Source organism: Globicephala melas, chromosome 2 (assembly GCF_963455315.2).
Source record: "Globicephala melas chromosome 2, mGloMel1.2, whole genome shotgun sequence".
NCBI classification, from domain to species: domain Eukaryota; kingdom Metazoa; phylum Chordata; class Mammalia; order Artiodactyla; family Delphinidae; genus Globicephala; species Globicephala melas.
The window spans coordinates 91,823,171-91,841,194 of NC_083315.2; the positions used below are offsets into that span (position 1 = coordinate 91,823,171).

General features: G+C 47.2%; 1 protein-coding gene across 1 annotated transcript in view; it reads left to right on the top strand.

The window, feature by feature from the left end:
• The first annotated feature begins 5,830 nt into the window (after positions 1-5,830).
• Positions 5,831-18,024, top strand: part of PLA2G4E (phospholipase A2 group IVE) — a 58,136-nt gene continuing 45,942 nt past the window's right edge. The window contains exon 1 of the mRNA XM_060293575.1: positions 5,831-6,013. Coding sequence (XP_060149558.1) covers positions 5,831-6,013 — 183 coding nt within the window. The remainder of the gene's footprint in view (positions 6,014-18,024) is intronic.

Genomic DNA, 18,024 nt, shown 5'->3' on the forward strand with positions numbered 1-18,024 from the left:
TCACTGCTGAAGCACAGGAAATGCTAGCACCCCACTACCGCCCTCTGCTCCTGTCCTGAAGCATTGGTGATGAAAGACAGGTGCTCCAGCTGCTCTGGGCTTGTCCTGTTTGCCCACTACTGGACAAGCTGGGGATGACAGGGGACCCCACCAGGTCTGCTGCCTGGCTTGCCCCTGCACGCTTCTTGGGGAATGAAGCTGAGAGGGCTTTGCGGGGCACGTACCCACAGGCTCCGTGCCCCCCGGGGCAGGTGGCTTTGGCTTGTCTGCCATTTCCCCGACTCGGACCCACTCTGGCTTCCTCAGCTCATGAGATTCGCACCAGCCCACAGCCACTTTCCTCAAGGCCTGACGTGCCAGGATGGCAGGGTCCAAAAGGGTTTCTACACTGCAGCTTCAGCCCCGTACTGGCTCTGAGCTACCTTCCTTTCCCTATTTCTGCATTCTGGCCTCAGGAATGAGGGAAATTTTAACTCAAGCCAAGCCCTGTCCCATTTCCTGCTCTGTGATGAAGAATTCCTGTTGTGGGGAGATGGGGATGACAAGTGCACCCACATCAAGGCTAGTTCTTGAAGGAAAAATTAGGAAAATGTCCACTCTCCCCTTCATGGGATAAGACAAAAAAGACGATGTATCTTTTTCTCTGTAAAAAAAAAAAAAATCATTGTTATATTGAGATCATTTTAGTCCCAACAGATCTACAATATTTACATGAATCAGTTCTGATATTAAGCTGGGTTATTGAAGCCACACTTTCTGTAATGGGGATTGAGCAGGAAAGGAACTAACGTTGACTGCAGCCCACTGTTTGCCGGGTGTTAATTCTCACACTTCTGCGAGGTCAGCATCGTCATCATTATCCCTATTTTACAAATGAAGAAACCAAGTCTCTTGGGGCTTCCCTGGTGGCGCAGTGGTTGAGAGTCCGCCTGCCGATGCAGGGGACACGGGTTCATGCCCCGGTCCGGGAGGATCCCACGTGCTGCAGAGCAGCTGGGACCCGTGAGCCATGGCCGCTGGGCCTGCGCGTCCGGAGCCTGTGCTCCGCACCGGGAGAGCCCACAACAGTGAGAGGCCCGCGTACCGCAAAAAAAAAAAAAGAAAAAAAAAAGAAACCAAGTCTCAGAAAGGTTGGTAACTCGCCAATAGTTTGCTCTGGAGCCGTGGGAACCCCTTTCTGCCCCACGAGCCCATACCGGGCCCTTGGCGGGCTTGCCCCATCCAGAGTGGGATCCAGGCCTGCAGGAGAGGCACCTAGCCTTTTGTGTCTCTCCTGATGTCATCAGATACTTTCTCCCTGGACCTGTAATGAGATATTCTAATTATTACCTCCCTGTATCCCTGGCTACAGACAAATCAGCTCCTTTTGATAAAGCCCCACCTCCCTTTTTTTTGAGCAAAATGAAGTGAGTTTTTGTTGCCTGAGACGAAAGTGCCTTTGGGAGACCCTGCCTACAGCTGATGGGGTGACAGCTACTATGCCCTGGAGGCTTGCCAGGCACCACTGGACTCTGAGCCCTTTACAAAGGGAACCAGCTCATGGGGTAAATATGGAACAATGTTATTTTTCTCACTAACTGTCCCCAGCTATACTCTGTCAAAGCCTCCTTTCCTGCTAGATACAGATATTTGAGAAGAGACAGTCCTCCTAACAATGAAACCAGAACCATTTTTCATTTAAACACACACATTTTGATGCATATTATGTTTATGTTTGTAAATTTTTTCTTTTTTGTTCCCTAAAATTGAAGGCCTGCAGGTGCACAAAATACTTATTTAGTCCTTAGCTTCCAAAACCTCAAGACACAATGTACCCCTACACGACTAATGAGTTCACTGTGCCAGGAGCCAGTTCTAGAATGTAATGTAATTTAATGTAAACACAAATGGGATAATTATTGTGGAATGGTTTTGTATCGCTGGTCTATTTGACAACCCCTTTCTCTGCATGGTTTTCTCCCTCTATTTCTCAGTATGGGGACTTTCTTGTTGGAAAACTTCCTTCTTTAAAGAACTTTCCCCTGGAAACTGAGGATGCCTTTGTTTTTAATCTGTAGGACTTCCCACATTCTAAAAGTTTATTTTAACCTAACAAGGAAGTCCCTCACATGGTAAACTTTAAAAGAATCATGTCTTGGAGATTTAAAGAAATGACCTGGAAAAAATTAGACTTGTCAAGAAATAGAGGCCACAAAAGAAAATTCACAAAGGTGAAGTTATTGAAAGAAACCAGATTTGCCCTCAAATATGCTGCTCTGCTTATTGATTATTTTGAGTTAAAGGCACTTGAAAAAAATAGCAGATGTATAAGGATACGCTGACCTTTCTTTTTCTTCCTACAAGCTGGAGATAAAACGCCCACATAGGGACTTCCCTGGTGGTGCAGTGGTTAAGAATCCACCTGCCAATGCAGGGGACACGGGTTCGATCCCTGGTCTGGGAAGATCCCACATGCCGCGGAGCAACCAAGTCTGTGAGCCACAACTACTGAGCCTGTGCTCTAGAGCCCGCGAGCCACAACTACTGAAGCCTGTGTGCCTAGAGCCTGTGCTCCACAATAAGAGAAGCCACTGCAATGAGAAGCCCCGCGCACCGCAACTAGAGAAAGCACATGCGCAGCAACGAAGACCCAACGCAGCCAAAATTAATTAACTTTAAAAAAAGTTTACCATGTGACATTTTAGCTGTTCCTGGTTTTATTTTGCATTGATTAATCCTAAAAGTAATGCTCACTGGAAATTGGATAAAAGACTGATTTTTAAAAATCTAATTAATTTGTTTTCTTTCCAGTTTTATTGAGATAGAATCGACAAACAGCAGTGTATAAGTTTAAGGTGTATTGCTTTTCTTTTTTATTGCAAAAAGCATTGATAAAGAAAAAGCATTTTCCATGGTATGGCTAAATGGCAGGGTGCTTTGTTAGGTTAAAATAAACTTTTAGAATGTGGGAAGTCCTACAGATTAAAAACAAAGGCATCCTCAGTTTCCAGGGGAAAGTTCTTTAAAGAAGGAAGTTTTCCAACAAGAAAGTCCCCATACTGAGAAATAGAGGGAGAAAACCATGCAGAGAAAGGGGTTGTCAAATAGACCAGCGATACAAAACCATTCCACAATAATTATCCCATTTGTGTTTATATTAAATTACATTACATTCTAGAACTGGCTCCTGGCACAGTGAACTCATTAGTCGTGTAGGGGTACATTGTGTCTTGAGGTTTTGGAAGCTAAGGACTAAATAAGTATTTTGTGCACCTGCAGGCCTTCAATTTTAGGGAACAAAAAAGAAAAAATTTACAAACATAAACATAATATGCATCAAAATGTGTGTGTTTAAATGAAAAATGGTTCTGGTTTCATTGTTAGGAGGACTGTCTCTTCTCAAATATCTGTATCTAGCAGGAAAGGAGGCTTTGACAGAGTATAGCTGGGGACAGTTAGTGAGAAAAATAACATTGTTCCATATTTACCCCATGAACTGGTTCCCTTTGTAAAGGGCTCAGAGTCCAGTGGTGCCTGGCAAGCCTCCAGGGCATAGTAGCTGTCACCCCATCAGCTGTAGGCAGGGTCTCCCAAAGGCACTTTCGTCTCAGGCAACAAAAACTCACTTCATTTTGCTCAAAAAAAAGGGAGGTGGGCTTTATCAAAAGGAGCTGATTTGTCTGTAGCCAGGGATACAGAGGGGTAATAATTAGAATATCTCATTACAGGTCCAGGGAGAAAGTATCTGATGACATCAGGAGAGACACAAAAGGCTAGGTGCCTCTCCTGCAGGCCTGGATCCCACTCTGGATGGGGCAAGCCCGCCAAGGGCCCGGTATGGGCTCATGGGGCAGAAAGGGGTTCCCACGGCTCCAGAGCAAACTATTGGCGAGTTACCAACCTTTCTGAGACTTGGTTTCTTTTTTTTTTCTTTTTTTTTTTGCGGTACGCGGGCCTCTCACTGTTGTGGGCTCTCCCGGTGCGGAGCACAGGCTCCGGACGCGCAGGCCCAGCGGCCATGGCTCACGGGTCCCAGCTGCTCTGCAGCACGTGGGATCCTCCCGGACCGGGGCATGAACCCGTGTCCCCTGCATCGGCAGGCGGACTCTCAACCACTGCGCCACCAGGGAAGCCCCAAGAGACTTGTTTTCTTCATTTGTAAAATAGGTATAATGATGACGATGCTGACCTCGTAGAAGTGTGAGAATTAACACCCAGCAAACAGTGGGCTGCAGTCAACGTTAGTTCTTAAATGCCACGGAGCAGTCAAGCCTGTGCGCCATAACTACTGAGTCTGTGCTCTAGAGCCCATGCTCCACAGCAAGAGAAGCCACTGCAATGAGAAGCCCGTGCACGGCTACGAAGAGTAGCCCCCGCTCACCTCAACTAGAGAAAACCCACAGCAACAAAGACCCAATGCAGCCAAAAATAAATAAATAAATTAATTTTTTTAAACAACTCCATGTGTTTAGAAGATATACTAGGAGGAAAGAAACATTCTTATCCCTAAAGATGAGGAGTAGAGGCACAAACAGACCTGGTTAAATTAACCCTTATCTTCCTAGTCACATAATTTTCTATAATTTACTGTTATAGCACTGGCGCTTCTGTGGGCTGATGAAGGTCTGGAATTAAGTTCTGATTAAGGTCTGATTAAGTTCTGTTCTAACTGGTGGAGAGGGAAGGAAACGTACCTACTGCTTTTAGGCAAATAGAGGGAGAGCAGAAAGCTTTTCTTGTATCGGCTTCTTCTTAATTGCTTTCAGCTGAAAATAATCCTGAATGCTAAGTGACTTAATTAGGGGTAGAGGGTGCGAATTCTGCTACCTTTTAGCACAAACAGAAAAGTGACACTTTACATACATCTCCCCCCAACCCCGCCCCCCAAACAGGACTGTAGTCAGTCAGACCTGGGAGTCTGACTGCTGCTTGATTTCTGACAGGGCTGTTTAGGCCAGAGGCCGGCCCCACGGGAGAACCACAGCCTCAGAAAAGAGAGTCTTGAAATGGGGAGGGGGATGATGGAGTGGCCCCAGCTAGAGAGGATGCTGGATCACTCAGAGCCCACACACAGAGAAACGGAAAGATGCGCATTTTGAACGTATATTTTAAAACACTTGTAAACAGACACAAAGAGGGTTTGTGTTTTGTTTTTATTTTTGCATTTTTGTTTTTACTGTGGAGCTATGATGCATTGTCTTTAAGCTGCCAGAAATGGCGTCTATCAAACCAAAGACAGGGCTGAAAATGAGAGGCAGAGTAGATTACCGAATTCCCTTCTGGCCTGTGGCCCCTCCATCAGCGCTGAACACCAGGCTAGGGATTTATTTTCAGGGCTCAAAAGAGAGATCTGGGGGTGTCAGCCAAGAGCCAGGGACTCCACCAGGGGCCTAGATGGTCTCAGCCACCTGACCCTCAGCCCTTGCTCCCTCTTCCCTCCCCACTGACATATTGAGTGTCACACTTTTAGAAATAGCCCTGAGCAGTGAGGAGCCTGGATCTGAGCTCGGAAATGCAGGCCTCCCCTGAGGAGAGCTGCTCCAGGTGAATGTAATTGTATCTTGCTGCTGACTCTCTACGCAGAGCAGGAACATTCTCTCCACCAGAGTCGGCCCAGATTGGCTGATGTATTCACAGAGGTGTGGGACTCTTTTAGCTAAGCACTGACTTCCTTCACCTCTGTAACCATCAGGCTCATTTAGCTTCAGGAGGAATCCGATGACATTGCTTTGGCTGTTTTGCAAAACCCCCTTGAAATTTCCCAAGGATATCCGCGGTTTGCCTCGCTGTTAAGGACCAACCCAGTACCAAACAGCCTGTTCTAAGACCCAGAGAGGTGGATGTGGCTGGAATGACTATCCAGACCTCAGAAGGCCAGCCTGGCTCGGGAACTGATGTGTTTGTCCTGCAGAGCCTACAAGGGGATGAAGAAGGCAGCACAGCAGGAAGGAGTGTCAGTGAGTTGGAGCAGACGCAGGTCTTGGAAACTCCCCATCTCCCACCTCTACTTCCCATGGCCCCTGGGGGCTCTCAGGTATGTTTGCATTTCTGGGGAGTGCTCCTGGCCCCTTAAATTTTACCCCCGCTTTCCTGACTATAAGTAAGATCACCTGCATTGCTGCAGAGTTAACAGGTTGTGTTTTTGTTAATTTCTTTCTTTCCCAGATGCATCCCTTTGGCCCCGCCCATCACCTACCCGTCCTTACCTGTCTCTGTGCCCCAAAGAGTTGTTAACTCTGACGGTGATGACCTTTCACTGCATGCACTCTATGTGCTTGGGAGGGATTAGTGGTGATGACAAAAGTGAGGCTCAGTGGGGTTAAGGTCACCCAGCTAAGTCCATAGGAGAGCTGAGATGGCAGGTGTTTCGATTGATGTGATACTGAGGGGTCAGCATCCTGCAGGTGAATGACTTAGCAGACCACCTGGCACATATAGATTCTAGGCCTGTGCCGTCTAGCCTAGCAGCAGGGCAGGGTCATAACTGTAACCACGCGCAGCTCTGAGGAAGTTGGAGGGAATGTACTGATTTGGCCTTCCTCACGGACCCCACCTATGGGCCAGTGAAGAGAAAACCTTGACTAAGTCATTCCCATCTGGTAAATTGAGTGGGCTACAAAAATTGAACCTTGGCTTTAGGCAATCATCAGTAGATCCAGATCTGCCTCCCCAGCTTCTCCACCGGGCAGGTGTGTGAGCTTCCTGTGGGCTCCCAGCAATGGGGAGGGGTCCGTGTTCTTGTGCCCCTCTGGCCGCTCTGGTCTCAGCAGCAGTGCCAGGCTGAGCTCAGCAGGGGGCAAGGCTCGCATCCGTCCATGGACCTTGTTCACAGGAGCACTGCATCATGGTCACTTTGCCCCCTGTGGACCCCTCTGCCTCTGTCCCACTCTGTCTGGACCCTGGCTTGCTGGCTCCATCCTGGCCCTCCACCACGGGGTCACCTTGCCTGGCCCCAGTAGGTCCCACTTCATAGCTGTGGCTGTCAACCCAGTGTCCACCACCCAAGGTACCTGAGGGCAGCTGGGCAGATGACCAGTACCCCCAAGATTCGTCCCCTTGACCAGACTGACTGCCCCATAGAAGCACCAGGGCCCCTGCCGGTGACCCCTCTCAGAGTCACAGATGAAGAGTGGTGGCTCCTCTCCCCCTCTCTGCCCCACACCTTCCCGCCCTTCCTGTAGTCCCCTGTTCCCCAGTGGGGAAGTCCCTGTGGTCCAGTAGGCCAGGCCTGCTCCTGATGTGATGCAGCGGGAGATGCACCAGCTACAGCCCTGCTGGGAGGTCAGGGGCCTGCACCCCCTGCCCCTCCCTGGCATCAGAGGCCTCCTGACTCAGAGGTGGCCCCTCAAAGCTGTGAGAGCCATTGAAACACAGGGATTCGGTATCTGTAAGAGCGCCGTCCTCCTTAAGAGTGGTTGAGAGCGTGGGCTGTGAAATCAGACCAGGGCTTCCGTAACTTTCTTTGTCAGTTGCCAACCCTGGGACCTCAGACCAGTTCCTTAACCTCTCAGACTTCACCTCTCAGTTTCTCCACCTCTGGGGCAAAATCATGTCAGGTGTGGATAGCAGAGTGTTTGGAGCACAGGAAGCTGGAACCATGCTGACCGCTGTCGTCGTTGTTGTTGTGACGTTACAATTCTTTCTCCCCTCTGCCCTGTCATCCTCATGCCTGACATGGCTCAGGAATGAGGCTGTGCCCTTGTCTTGTTTCAGCTGCTTGAGGGAAGAGCGGGAAGGCCACAGGGCTGGGACAGAGGCAAAGACAAACCTTAATACTTTCATTTTTATGTGTGTAAAAGTCATTTCAAAAAATGTCTGGAAACATAAAGGAAAAACCCATTGTAATCGCATTAACTCAATACGATAACTATTCCCTTTCAGTCTTTTTTCTCCTTAGATAATGTTGATATAGTTGTGCTTATAATACTTATACCAGATCTATGTCCAGGTTTTTTGTCTTAACCTAAAATTACAGCCATGAATGTTTTCTTCGTTGATAATTAAACTTCATAATTGTCACCTCAATGGCAGAATAATATTCCATTGTGTGCCTGTACGATAATTTGTTAAGATTTATGGTGAAATGTCAGAGTTTATAGTGCTTTATTTTTGCAAATTTCCATGGAATTTCTCAGAAGCTTGTCAATTGGTTCTTCCCTAAGACGGGTATGAAATACCTGCACAAGATAAGAAGAATCGCAGTCAGCTCTGCAAGAGGGGGTGTAATATTAGGGAATGTATGTATGTGGGGGGAATGTGTATGATTGGGGAGGATGTGTCTGCATTCAGTGACAGAGGAATCCTCCATATGGCAAATTTTGAGGGACCCACAAGGACCCACCAATCTTCCAATAGTCTCTCATCTGCCCTCCATTTTGGTCCTTGAAGGATTTCCCTCCAGGACCACCCTGTAGATTACGTCTTCATCTTTCTAGGGCCCCGTGGAGGCTGGCATTACTGGGTAGCATATCGTCATCCAGCAATACTTCAGCAAAAATGAGTTTATCGGATTCGTTTTCAGAGTTACCATTTCCTGCACTGTATTCTTAGGCAACTCTTCCTGTGGTTTGTTACATGTCTTCCATCTCAGGAAGACCAGGAACCACATCTGAAGCCCATATTCATTCCTTGAACAAATATTTATCAAGGTCCCACCGTGCCCCCGGTATTGTTCTAGGAGTGGAAGACAGAGCACTGAGCAGGTCAGACGGGATCCAGTCCTCCTGAAACTTACATTCTAATGGGGGAGACAGACAGTAAATAAATACATGACTGTTTCTATGTCAAAGCTACTGGAACTAAACATGTGATAGAGGGTGACTTTCAGCAGGGAGGGGACAGACAGGAGGTAGGATGGTGACATCTGAACCAAGATCTGAGCCATAAGAAGACCGGTGGGAAAATGTTCCACAGAGAGCAACTTCTAAGTGCAAAGGCCCTGAGGTGGGCACAAGGCTGGTCTGTTCTGGAAATAGAGAGGAGACCAGTGTGTCTGGAGAGCAGAGAGCAGGGGAAGAAAGGAAGTAGTCAGAGCCTTATGCTGACCCAGTGCAGCAGGAGGCAGCTTTGGGGCTGTTCTGAGGCATCAGGCGGGAGCCACTGGAAGCTTCTAATCTGACGGTGGACTTTATCTGATTTCTGTTTTACACCGACCACTGCGGCTGGTCTGTGGAATGGACTGCCTGAGGGGAAACAGGGAGGCAAGTGAAGAGGCTCTGGCTGTGATCCAGGAGGAAATGGAGGCGGCTTAAATACAAGTGGACAGATTCTGAATTTTTCTGGAGGCAGAACTTCTATCTTGCTGATAGATTGGATATGGAATGAGAACACAAAGCCGCCTCCTAGGTTTTTGCCTTAATAACTGGGAGGTACCCCTTAGTCATCTAGGGAACACCAAGGTAGGGTTCCCCAAATGGGTTGGGATGGAGGAGACTGGAGGTTTCTGTGTTGGACATTTTAAATTTGAGGTGCTTGATATATGCATATCCGAGCAGAGATGTCAGGTGGGCAGGTGCAAACACAAGTCTGGAACTTGGGAGATAGGTCGGGGAGATAATTGGGTTGACTACATGAAGCAGAATATAGATGGTTGTTGAAGCCATGAAGCTGGATGAGGTCTCCCAAAAATGGGGGTGGGGTGGGGCAGACAGAAGGGAAGAAGCAGAAGCCTATGCCCTTCTGCTCCCCACCTTCTAGACGCCTGGTGGAGACAGAAGAGCCACCAAAGAAGACTGAGAAGGAATCGCCAATGAGGTTGGAAGAAACCAAGGAAGCCAAGAGACTTTGTCTATAAACGCCCCGTACTTTTATCAGAGTGGGTTGTCAGTAAATTTCTTCAGGAAGCACAAGCTTTGTGGCTGCTTGTTAGTGTCTTTGCGGCCTCTGGTGCACACCTGGAACACTGAGTGACAGGTGGCTGACTGCAGGCCTCAGAGCCCACGCGGCTTCCCATGATCTCTGACATCAAGGCTGATACCTCTGCCTGGCTCCAGAGGCCTGACGAAATCGGACCCCACCCCAGCTGCCCACCCTATGGCCCGGCGCCCACCCTTCCCTCCTGGCGGGACTCGCCCTACTCTGTGCCGCCTACAGGGTGTAAGCCAAGCTCATTCCCACCCCTTCACCTGGATTCTGCTGCTTCCCTTCCTGGAATGCCCTCCCTTCCTGCTGCCTTTCCTAGCCTGGCCCGCATTTCAGGCCCAGCTCAAAGCTCAGTTCCCCAGTCTCTCCCCTTCTGCCCTCTACTTTTTTTTTTTTGTAGTACGCGGGCCTCTCACTGCTGTGGCCTCTCCCGTTGTGGAGCACAGGCTCCGGACACATGGGCTCAGTGGCCATGGCTCACGGGCCCAGCCGCTCTGTGGCATGTGGGATCCTCCCGGACCGGGGCACGAACCCACGTCCCCTGCATCGGCAGGCGGACTCTCAACCACTGTGCCACCAGGGAAGCCCCTCCTCTACTTTTGTACTTGATGCATTTCCCTCAGGACCACCCCTGTGCATTACATCTTTTCACCTCAGGTTACTGAAGCCCACTGGACATCTTCTGCCCCGCCCTCCATATCTAAACCATCATACTGTGATGGTTCTATCCTGAAATTCGTCTTTTTTTTTTTTTTTGGCTACGTTGGGTCTTCGTTGCTGCGCACGGGCTTTCTCTAGTTGCGGCGAGCGGGGGCTACTCTTCGTCGCAGTGAGCAGACTTCTCATTGCAGTGGCTTCTCTTGTTGCAGAGCACAGGCTCTAGGCGCGTGGCCTTCAGTAGTTGCAGCGTGCGGGTTCTAGGGTGCAGGGGCTTCAGTAGTTGTGGCACGTGGGCTCAGTAGTTGTAGCTTGTGGGATCTAGAGTGCAGGTTCAGTAGTTGTGGTGCACGGGCTTAGTTGCTCCGCAGCATGTGGAATCTTCCCAGACCAGGGCTTGAACCCGTGTCCCCTGCATTGGCAGGCGTATTCTTAAGCACTGCACCACCAGAGAAGTCCCCCGAAATACGTCTTGAATCCCATCACTTCTCTCCATCCCTGCCACTCACCCTGGCCTGAGTCACCATGGGTTTCCCGTCTGAACCACTACAACTCATCTTCCTACCCCCAGGGAGAGTGGAGAAGTGCCGAGGACAGGAGGCTGGGATTGTCAGATGAGCCCAGATGTGACATCACACTAGCTCTGGGTCACTAGGTAAAAATCAGTCAGACCTAGTCATTCCAGTCGTAGTTATTTTCCCAAGAGCAATGAAGACTCATATTTACGCAAACACCTGTATGTGTGTATTCATAACAGCTTTATTCATAACTGCTGAAAATGGAAACACCTTTATCCTTTAACTGACAAATGAATAAACAAATTGTAATTTTTACAAAGGAAAACTACACAGCAGTGAAAAAGAAAGAACTCATACAACAACATAGATAAATCTCAAAAACTTTACACCAAACGAAAGAAGTCACCACAAAAGATTGAACAGTATGACTCCACTTACGTGAAGCTCTAGAAAAGACCCATCTAATTGGCAGCAACAGAAAGCAGATCACTGGCTCCCTGAGGCCCAGGGAGAAGTGGAAGCGTTGCCCAAAAGGGCCATGAGGCAAATTTTGGGAGCAAAGGAAATGATCTCCGTCTTGATTGTGGCAGTGGTTGCACATTTGTATATAGTTGTCAAAACCCATCAAATGGATAAACTTTATTGTGTTAAATTATACCTCAGTAAAGTTGATTTTTAAAGTAAAAAAAATAAGTCAATTCACCAAATGATGAGTTTGCCAAAAGTGCAATCATTCTACTGGGCCGTCCGCCAAGATGCCCTCATGCGGCTTTTCCCGAGCTGGGTCCTCAGGCTCCAGCAACCCCAGCCCAGCAGTTCTCACTGTTGGTTCACTCAGCCCCACCATCGCCCACAGGCCCACAGCTCTCCTTACTTCCAGGGCCCCTCAGGCAGCCTTGCGGAGTTTCCATGAGTCTGCCCAGGCCTCTTCCCTCTACTCTCTGGGAGCCGAAGGGCACATCTGTGAGGCTGCATCTCACAGAGGTCAGACGTGCCCTCCGCTCTGGATCCCAAGAGTTTCTCGCTGTTACGCCAGCTGTCGGATGGTGGAGGTGGGGCAAGGTTAAATGACTGCCTATGTATTTTTCCATATCTGTTATTTACAGGAAAACTGAGGCCTAGAGGAATTTAGAAACCAAGATTTATCTTCTGTTTCTCTTTGTATTTTGAAGACGGTCTCCTTCCTCAGGACAGCAGAGGCCAGGGGTCAGTTTGAGGGAAGAAAGGACCAAAAGGATTGCAGGGACAAAAACAAAAAACAAAACCATACAGGTTAAAATGTTCACATTGCATCCGTTTTTTTGTTTTTTTTTTTAACTCTTTGTTAAGTCTTTGATTCCCAGGAGAGACTCACCAAAGAGTTCCTTACATACAAGAAATCTCTGTTCAGAGTCAGTCTGTCCAGAATTAGAGCCGGTGCTGGGCACTTCCTGAGTGCTCAGTGAAGGTTCTCCACCTGTGTCACATCAGCTGTCTCCTCCACTGAGCAATGCCACCTGCGGCTAGCACTTGGTGCCCTGCGGGCTCCATGGCCAGGTGACTCCTACCCTACCTGGTCTCTGCCCATATCCGGCCTTGAGGCCAGCAGGAAGCCCTTCCATCTCTGTAAAGTGACCAGAGAGAAAGGCGGTGTCTGCCTGTGTAGACTTAGCCTGACCTAAACACAGATGGATGGGACTCTGCTCTGGCCAGGTGACCAGAGGCCATGAAGAAACGAATGGAGCCTGCAACCTTGCTTCCCATCGTCTCCCTCTGACACTCACAGGCCCTGCTCCGGATTCCTCCTCCTCCTCCACAGACATGCATGTTTATCCTTCCTGGGTACCGTCCCCTCAGGCCCAGAGTGACAGCTAGAGAAGCTGAGGCAGAGTCTGCATGGAACTGGGGGCCCTGGGAGACTGCAGGGCATTTGGGTAGGACGAGACCAGCGGCCACTCCCGGCTGGTGAAGAGGGGGAGGCACTTATTTATCAGGGGGCTTTTGCAGGCCACGGCTTGCACCAAGGAGCCACCCTGGGCTGATGAAGGAGGCATGCCTGCCTTCCAGCTCACCCAAACCACACAGTGCCGACGGCCACCTGTTCTGCCTGTAGGAGTAGGATTTGCTCTCGTTCTTAAATATTCTCTGCTCATGCGTCACCACTGCCAACAGAAGAATCATCATGATTCTTACACTTGACATTTGGTACCTTATTTAATATCCTTTCTGAGTCTTCATACCTTTGCTCATGCTGTCTCACCAGACAAAAATGCTCTTTCCTGGGTCCTTATCCTTCCTTCGAGGGCAAGTTCAAGTTTTTCCTATTCCAGGCAGCCTCTTCTGACTTGCCCAGCCCTGGGTGGCTGTGATCCCCAAGCAGCATATTTTTATACCTCTCCTCATATGAGACCATTTGCATGACCTTCCTGTCTCACCCAACGTACGTTGTGAGCTCCTTGGGCAGATGACATCTTGGTGTCTGAGGTTGCTGTCCTGTGGATCATAGCACTTGTATTGAATCCATCGCTAACTAAGGGCCGGCCATGTGCTATGACTTTATCTCGTTTAGTCTTCACAACCACCCTATGAGGTAGGAATTCTTTTGCTTCCCACTTTTCAGATGGAGAAACTCAGGCTTAGAGGGATAAACCCACCCAAGTTCATGCAGCTAACATGTGGCAGAACAAGTGTTCAAATCCAGGTCTGTGAAACTTCAACATCTAGACCTTGAACTAACTGGACAATGTCATCCTCACAGAGGTGACTGGTGACAAAGAGCAAACTCAGTGTACAGAAAGCTCCAGGCAGTCTTGCTATGTGTGAGAGAGAGTCAGGACGATAAAACCTATCATCCAGTTGAAACCAGAGGCACAAGCTTTAGTAGCAGAAACCTCACAAGATTGAGAAATGTTGAGCTATGGACACAAGTGCTTTGAGAATACAAAGCACTGAGTAGGACTTTAACATCTGCTTATAAAGATAAAGAAGGGCAGGATCTGTTGACAACATTAGGAACATAAATACTACCTACATTGGAATAAAGAGCCTTTCTTGTCATATTTATCTTTTTTTTTTTTTTTGCGGTACGCGGGCCTCTCACTGTTGTGGCCTCTCCCGTTGCGGAGCACAGGCTCCGGAAACGCAGGCTCAGCGGCCATGGCTTACGGGCCCAGCCGCTCCGCGGCATGTGGGATCCTCCTGAACCGGGGCACGAACCCATGTCCCCTGTATCGGCAGGCGGACTCTCAACCACTGCGCCACCAGGGAAGCCCATATTTATCCTTATTTTATATCTTGTCATCATGAAATAGTCACGTCTAATCTGTTGACCAGAAGTTCTGAGACATCTTGACATATTAACTTCAATGGTTGATTTTTTTTTTTTATCTCCCGTTACTTGGAGGGTATAATATTTGCTTTACTTTATGTTGTCAAAACTGTGTTTACTCACTGTATGTTTTTTTTAATTGAAGTATAGTTGATTTACAATGTTGTGTTAGTTTCTGATGTACAGCAAAGTGATTCAGTTATACTTATATATACATTCTTTTTCATATTCGTTTCCATTATGGTCTATTACAGGATATTGAGTATAGTTCCCTGTGCTATACAGCAGGACCTTGTTGTTTACCTATTTTATATACAATAGTTTGTATCTCTTAATCCCAAACTCCTAATTTATCCCTCCCCTACCCCCTTTTCCCTTTAAGGGAATCATAAGTTTGTTTTCTATGTCTGTGTTACTTATTATATGTTTGTTTTAGGAAATTGAGCTTTATCAATGAACACAGGAACATAAAGAGACATTTAAGAAACATAGTGGAGAATCTTGATTTTCCAGGGCAGTAGCGTCTCCCAAAAGGCTGAGTGTATGAGGGTTAAGGCCAGAAGTTCCGGGACAGGCTGATTTGCATCACAGCCCTGTCACTTACTATGGTGACTCTGAGGAAGTGGCTTACCCTCTCCATGTCTCAATTAATTTTTAAAATGAGATCATAATAGTATCTACTTCACAGGTAATACAAGATATGAAGAATAGTCCCCGTCACTTTGTAAACATTCGATAGATGGTAGCCACTCTGTTGCTGTCGGCATCTGTGTGATGGGCCCGTGGTGAACGTACCATAACTAACCGTCTTCTTACTGATGGGCGTTAGGTGTTTCCAGTTGATGAACAAGACCAGCAATGTTCCTGCCCTGAAAAGGGTTACGGTCTGGTGGAACGAGGCAAAAAGATGAACATGATAAATCAACATATGATATATCAAGTTAGATTTGATCTAATTTAACTTAATTAATAACCAGAGAAACACGGAAGCAAATAAGTGGTTGAAAGGCATACAGGTTATAAAGGGTGGTCAGGGCAGGCCTGCTGGAGAAAATGACACTTGAGCAGAGCCATGAGAGAGAAGAAAGAGCCAGCTATGCACAGAGCAGAAAGTCAAGGACTTCGGGCAAGGGAGCGGCGAGCGCAAAAATCCCTGATGTGGAAAAGGATTTACCACGTTCAGGGCATGGAGGGCCATGAGACAGACCCTGATATTTAAGGAAACTTAATATATCATAAAATTGGCACCACGGATCAATAGGAAAAGAACACACTGTTTAATAGATGACATGGCTACGAGTGGCTCACTATACAGGGTGAAATAAAGCAGCATCTCCACTTCACAAGCTGAACTGTGTTCAAGGGAAGGAGTAGAATGTGAGAAGCCATGACAAGAAGTAAAAGCCACCAGAAGCTATGGGAGGGTTCTAACCGGGGCTGTCGAATAATCTAGTTATGTTTTTAGGAGATTCTGTAGAGAATGGCTTATAACAAGGCAAAAGTGCAAGCAGGAAGACCAGTTAGGCTAATGCCATAGCTGAGATGAGGGAGATGATGACTCAGGCTGGAGCAGTGGCAGTGACTCTGGGGTAAAGCAGGAGGGAAAATAATTTCACTTGAGTGCAGAGGGCCGAGGACATGGCCTGTTATCACCCTAGATGCCCATGAGCCCCGAGTTTGTCTTCTTGATTGTTACTTCCCTGAACCCACAAATCCTTTCCCACTCTCTCCCCAAAGAAAGGCAATCTTTATTCAACTTTCTCAGTGCTTTCCAATTTAATAGCTGCAGTGAAATTTCATTTTGGTTTTAATTTCTCTGATTACCAATGATTTTGAGCGTCTCCTCAAATGCTTGTTAGTTTTTTGGGTTTCCCCTCCTATATATTGCAGGTTCAAATCTTTGGTTCACTTTTGTGTTGGCATGGCCGTCTTTTTCTTGTGGAGTATGTAAGAATTCTTCCTATATACTAGACATTAATCCTTTTGTGATTTGCAAATGCAATGCGAATGTCTTCTGTTATTCTGTCGGCTGTCTATTAACTGTTTCTCTGTGTTCTTAGTTGACAGAAACCCTTAATTCTTATGTAATCAAATTTAGAAATTTTTTTCCTTGTGGTTTGTGGATTCAAACTGATGTTTAAGAAATCCTCATCCCCAAGACCACAAATAGACTCTCCTATGTTATCTTCTGCCAACTTCATAGTTTTCCCTTTCTTATGTTCACCCCATTTACAGCCCATCTTTTTATATGGGGACAGGTGAGGATGCTGTTTTATTTTACATTATACACTGAGCCACTCATGACCATGTCACCTCTTAAACTGTTCTTTTTCTATTGATTTGTGGTGCCAATTTTCTCATATGTTAAGTTCCCTTAAATATCGGGGTCTAACTCTGCCCCCTCTACTTTGTTCCATTGGTCCTATTCTCGCACCAACACCCTACTGCTTGTGTTAGTGTGACTTTGTAGTTTATTTTAGTACCAGGCAGGGTAAGACTCTCCTCTTTACTGGTATTTTTTTAAGAGTGTTCGTTATCCACAGATATTTATTAAGAGGAAGGAATTTGGGATAAGTTTTGGAGGTAGAACAGTGCTTTTGGCATCTTTTGCTTTACCCCAGTTTTACATTTCTATGTTTTTTGTTTGTTTGTTTTGTTTTGTCTTTGGCTGTGTTGGGTCTTCATTGCTGCACGTGGCTTTCTCTAGTTGCAGCGAGCGGGGGCTGCTCTTCGTTGCGGTGCGCAGGCTTCTCATTGCGGTGGCTTCTCTTGTTGCGGAGCACAGGATCTAGGCATGTGGGCTTCAGTAGTTGCAGCACACGGGCTCAGTAGTTGCAGTGCATGGGTTTCAGTAGTTGTGACTTGAGGGCTCTAGAGTGCAGGCTCAGTAGTTGTGGTGCACAGGCCTAGTTGCTCCATGGCACGTGGGATCTTCCCAGACCAGGGATCAAAGTGTGTCCCCTGCATTGGCAGGTGGACTCTTAACCACTGCACCACCAGGGAAGTCCCTTTCTATGTATTTAAATCTGGCAACAGGGACTTCCCTGGTAGCGCAGTGGTTAAGAATCTGCCTGCCAATGCAGGGGACACGGGTTCGATCCGTGGTCCAGGAAGATCCCCCATGCCGAGGAGCAGCTAGGCCCGTGAGCCACAGCTACTGAGGCCTACGCACCTAGAGCCCATGCTGCACAACACAAGAGGCTGCCATGGTGAGAGGTCTACGCACCACAGCAAGGAGTGGCCCCAGCTCGCCACAACTAGAGAAAGCCTGTGCATAGCAACAAAGAACCAACATAGCCAAAAATAAATAAATTGTTTTTAAAAATTAAAAAAAAATTTGGCAGCATTTCCCTATTGGTTTCTAGGTTTTATACCTTGTTTAGGAAAATCCTCCTCTTCCTCATCATTCTCTAATATTTTATTTTAAACCTTCTATAGTGTTATTTTAACGTTTAGATATTTAATCTGTCTGGAATTTATTTTTGTGTGGTTATGAAGTTCATTTTAACTTTATAACTAACTTTATATTATTCCAAATGGTAAGCTATAATACTTTTTCCAGTAATGAATAGTCCATCGTTTCATCACTGATTTGAAATACTTCCTTCATTGTATAATGAAATTTCATGTGTACATAGGGCTGTTTCTGGGCTCTGCTTGGAAGGTATTGGAATCCAGAATTCGTTGGCAAGAATGGAAAAG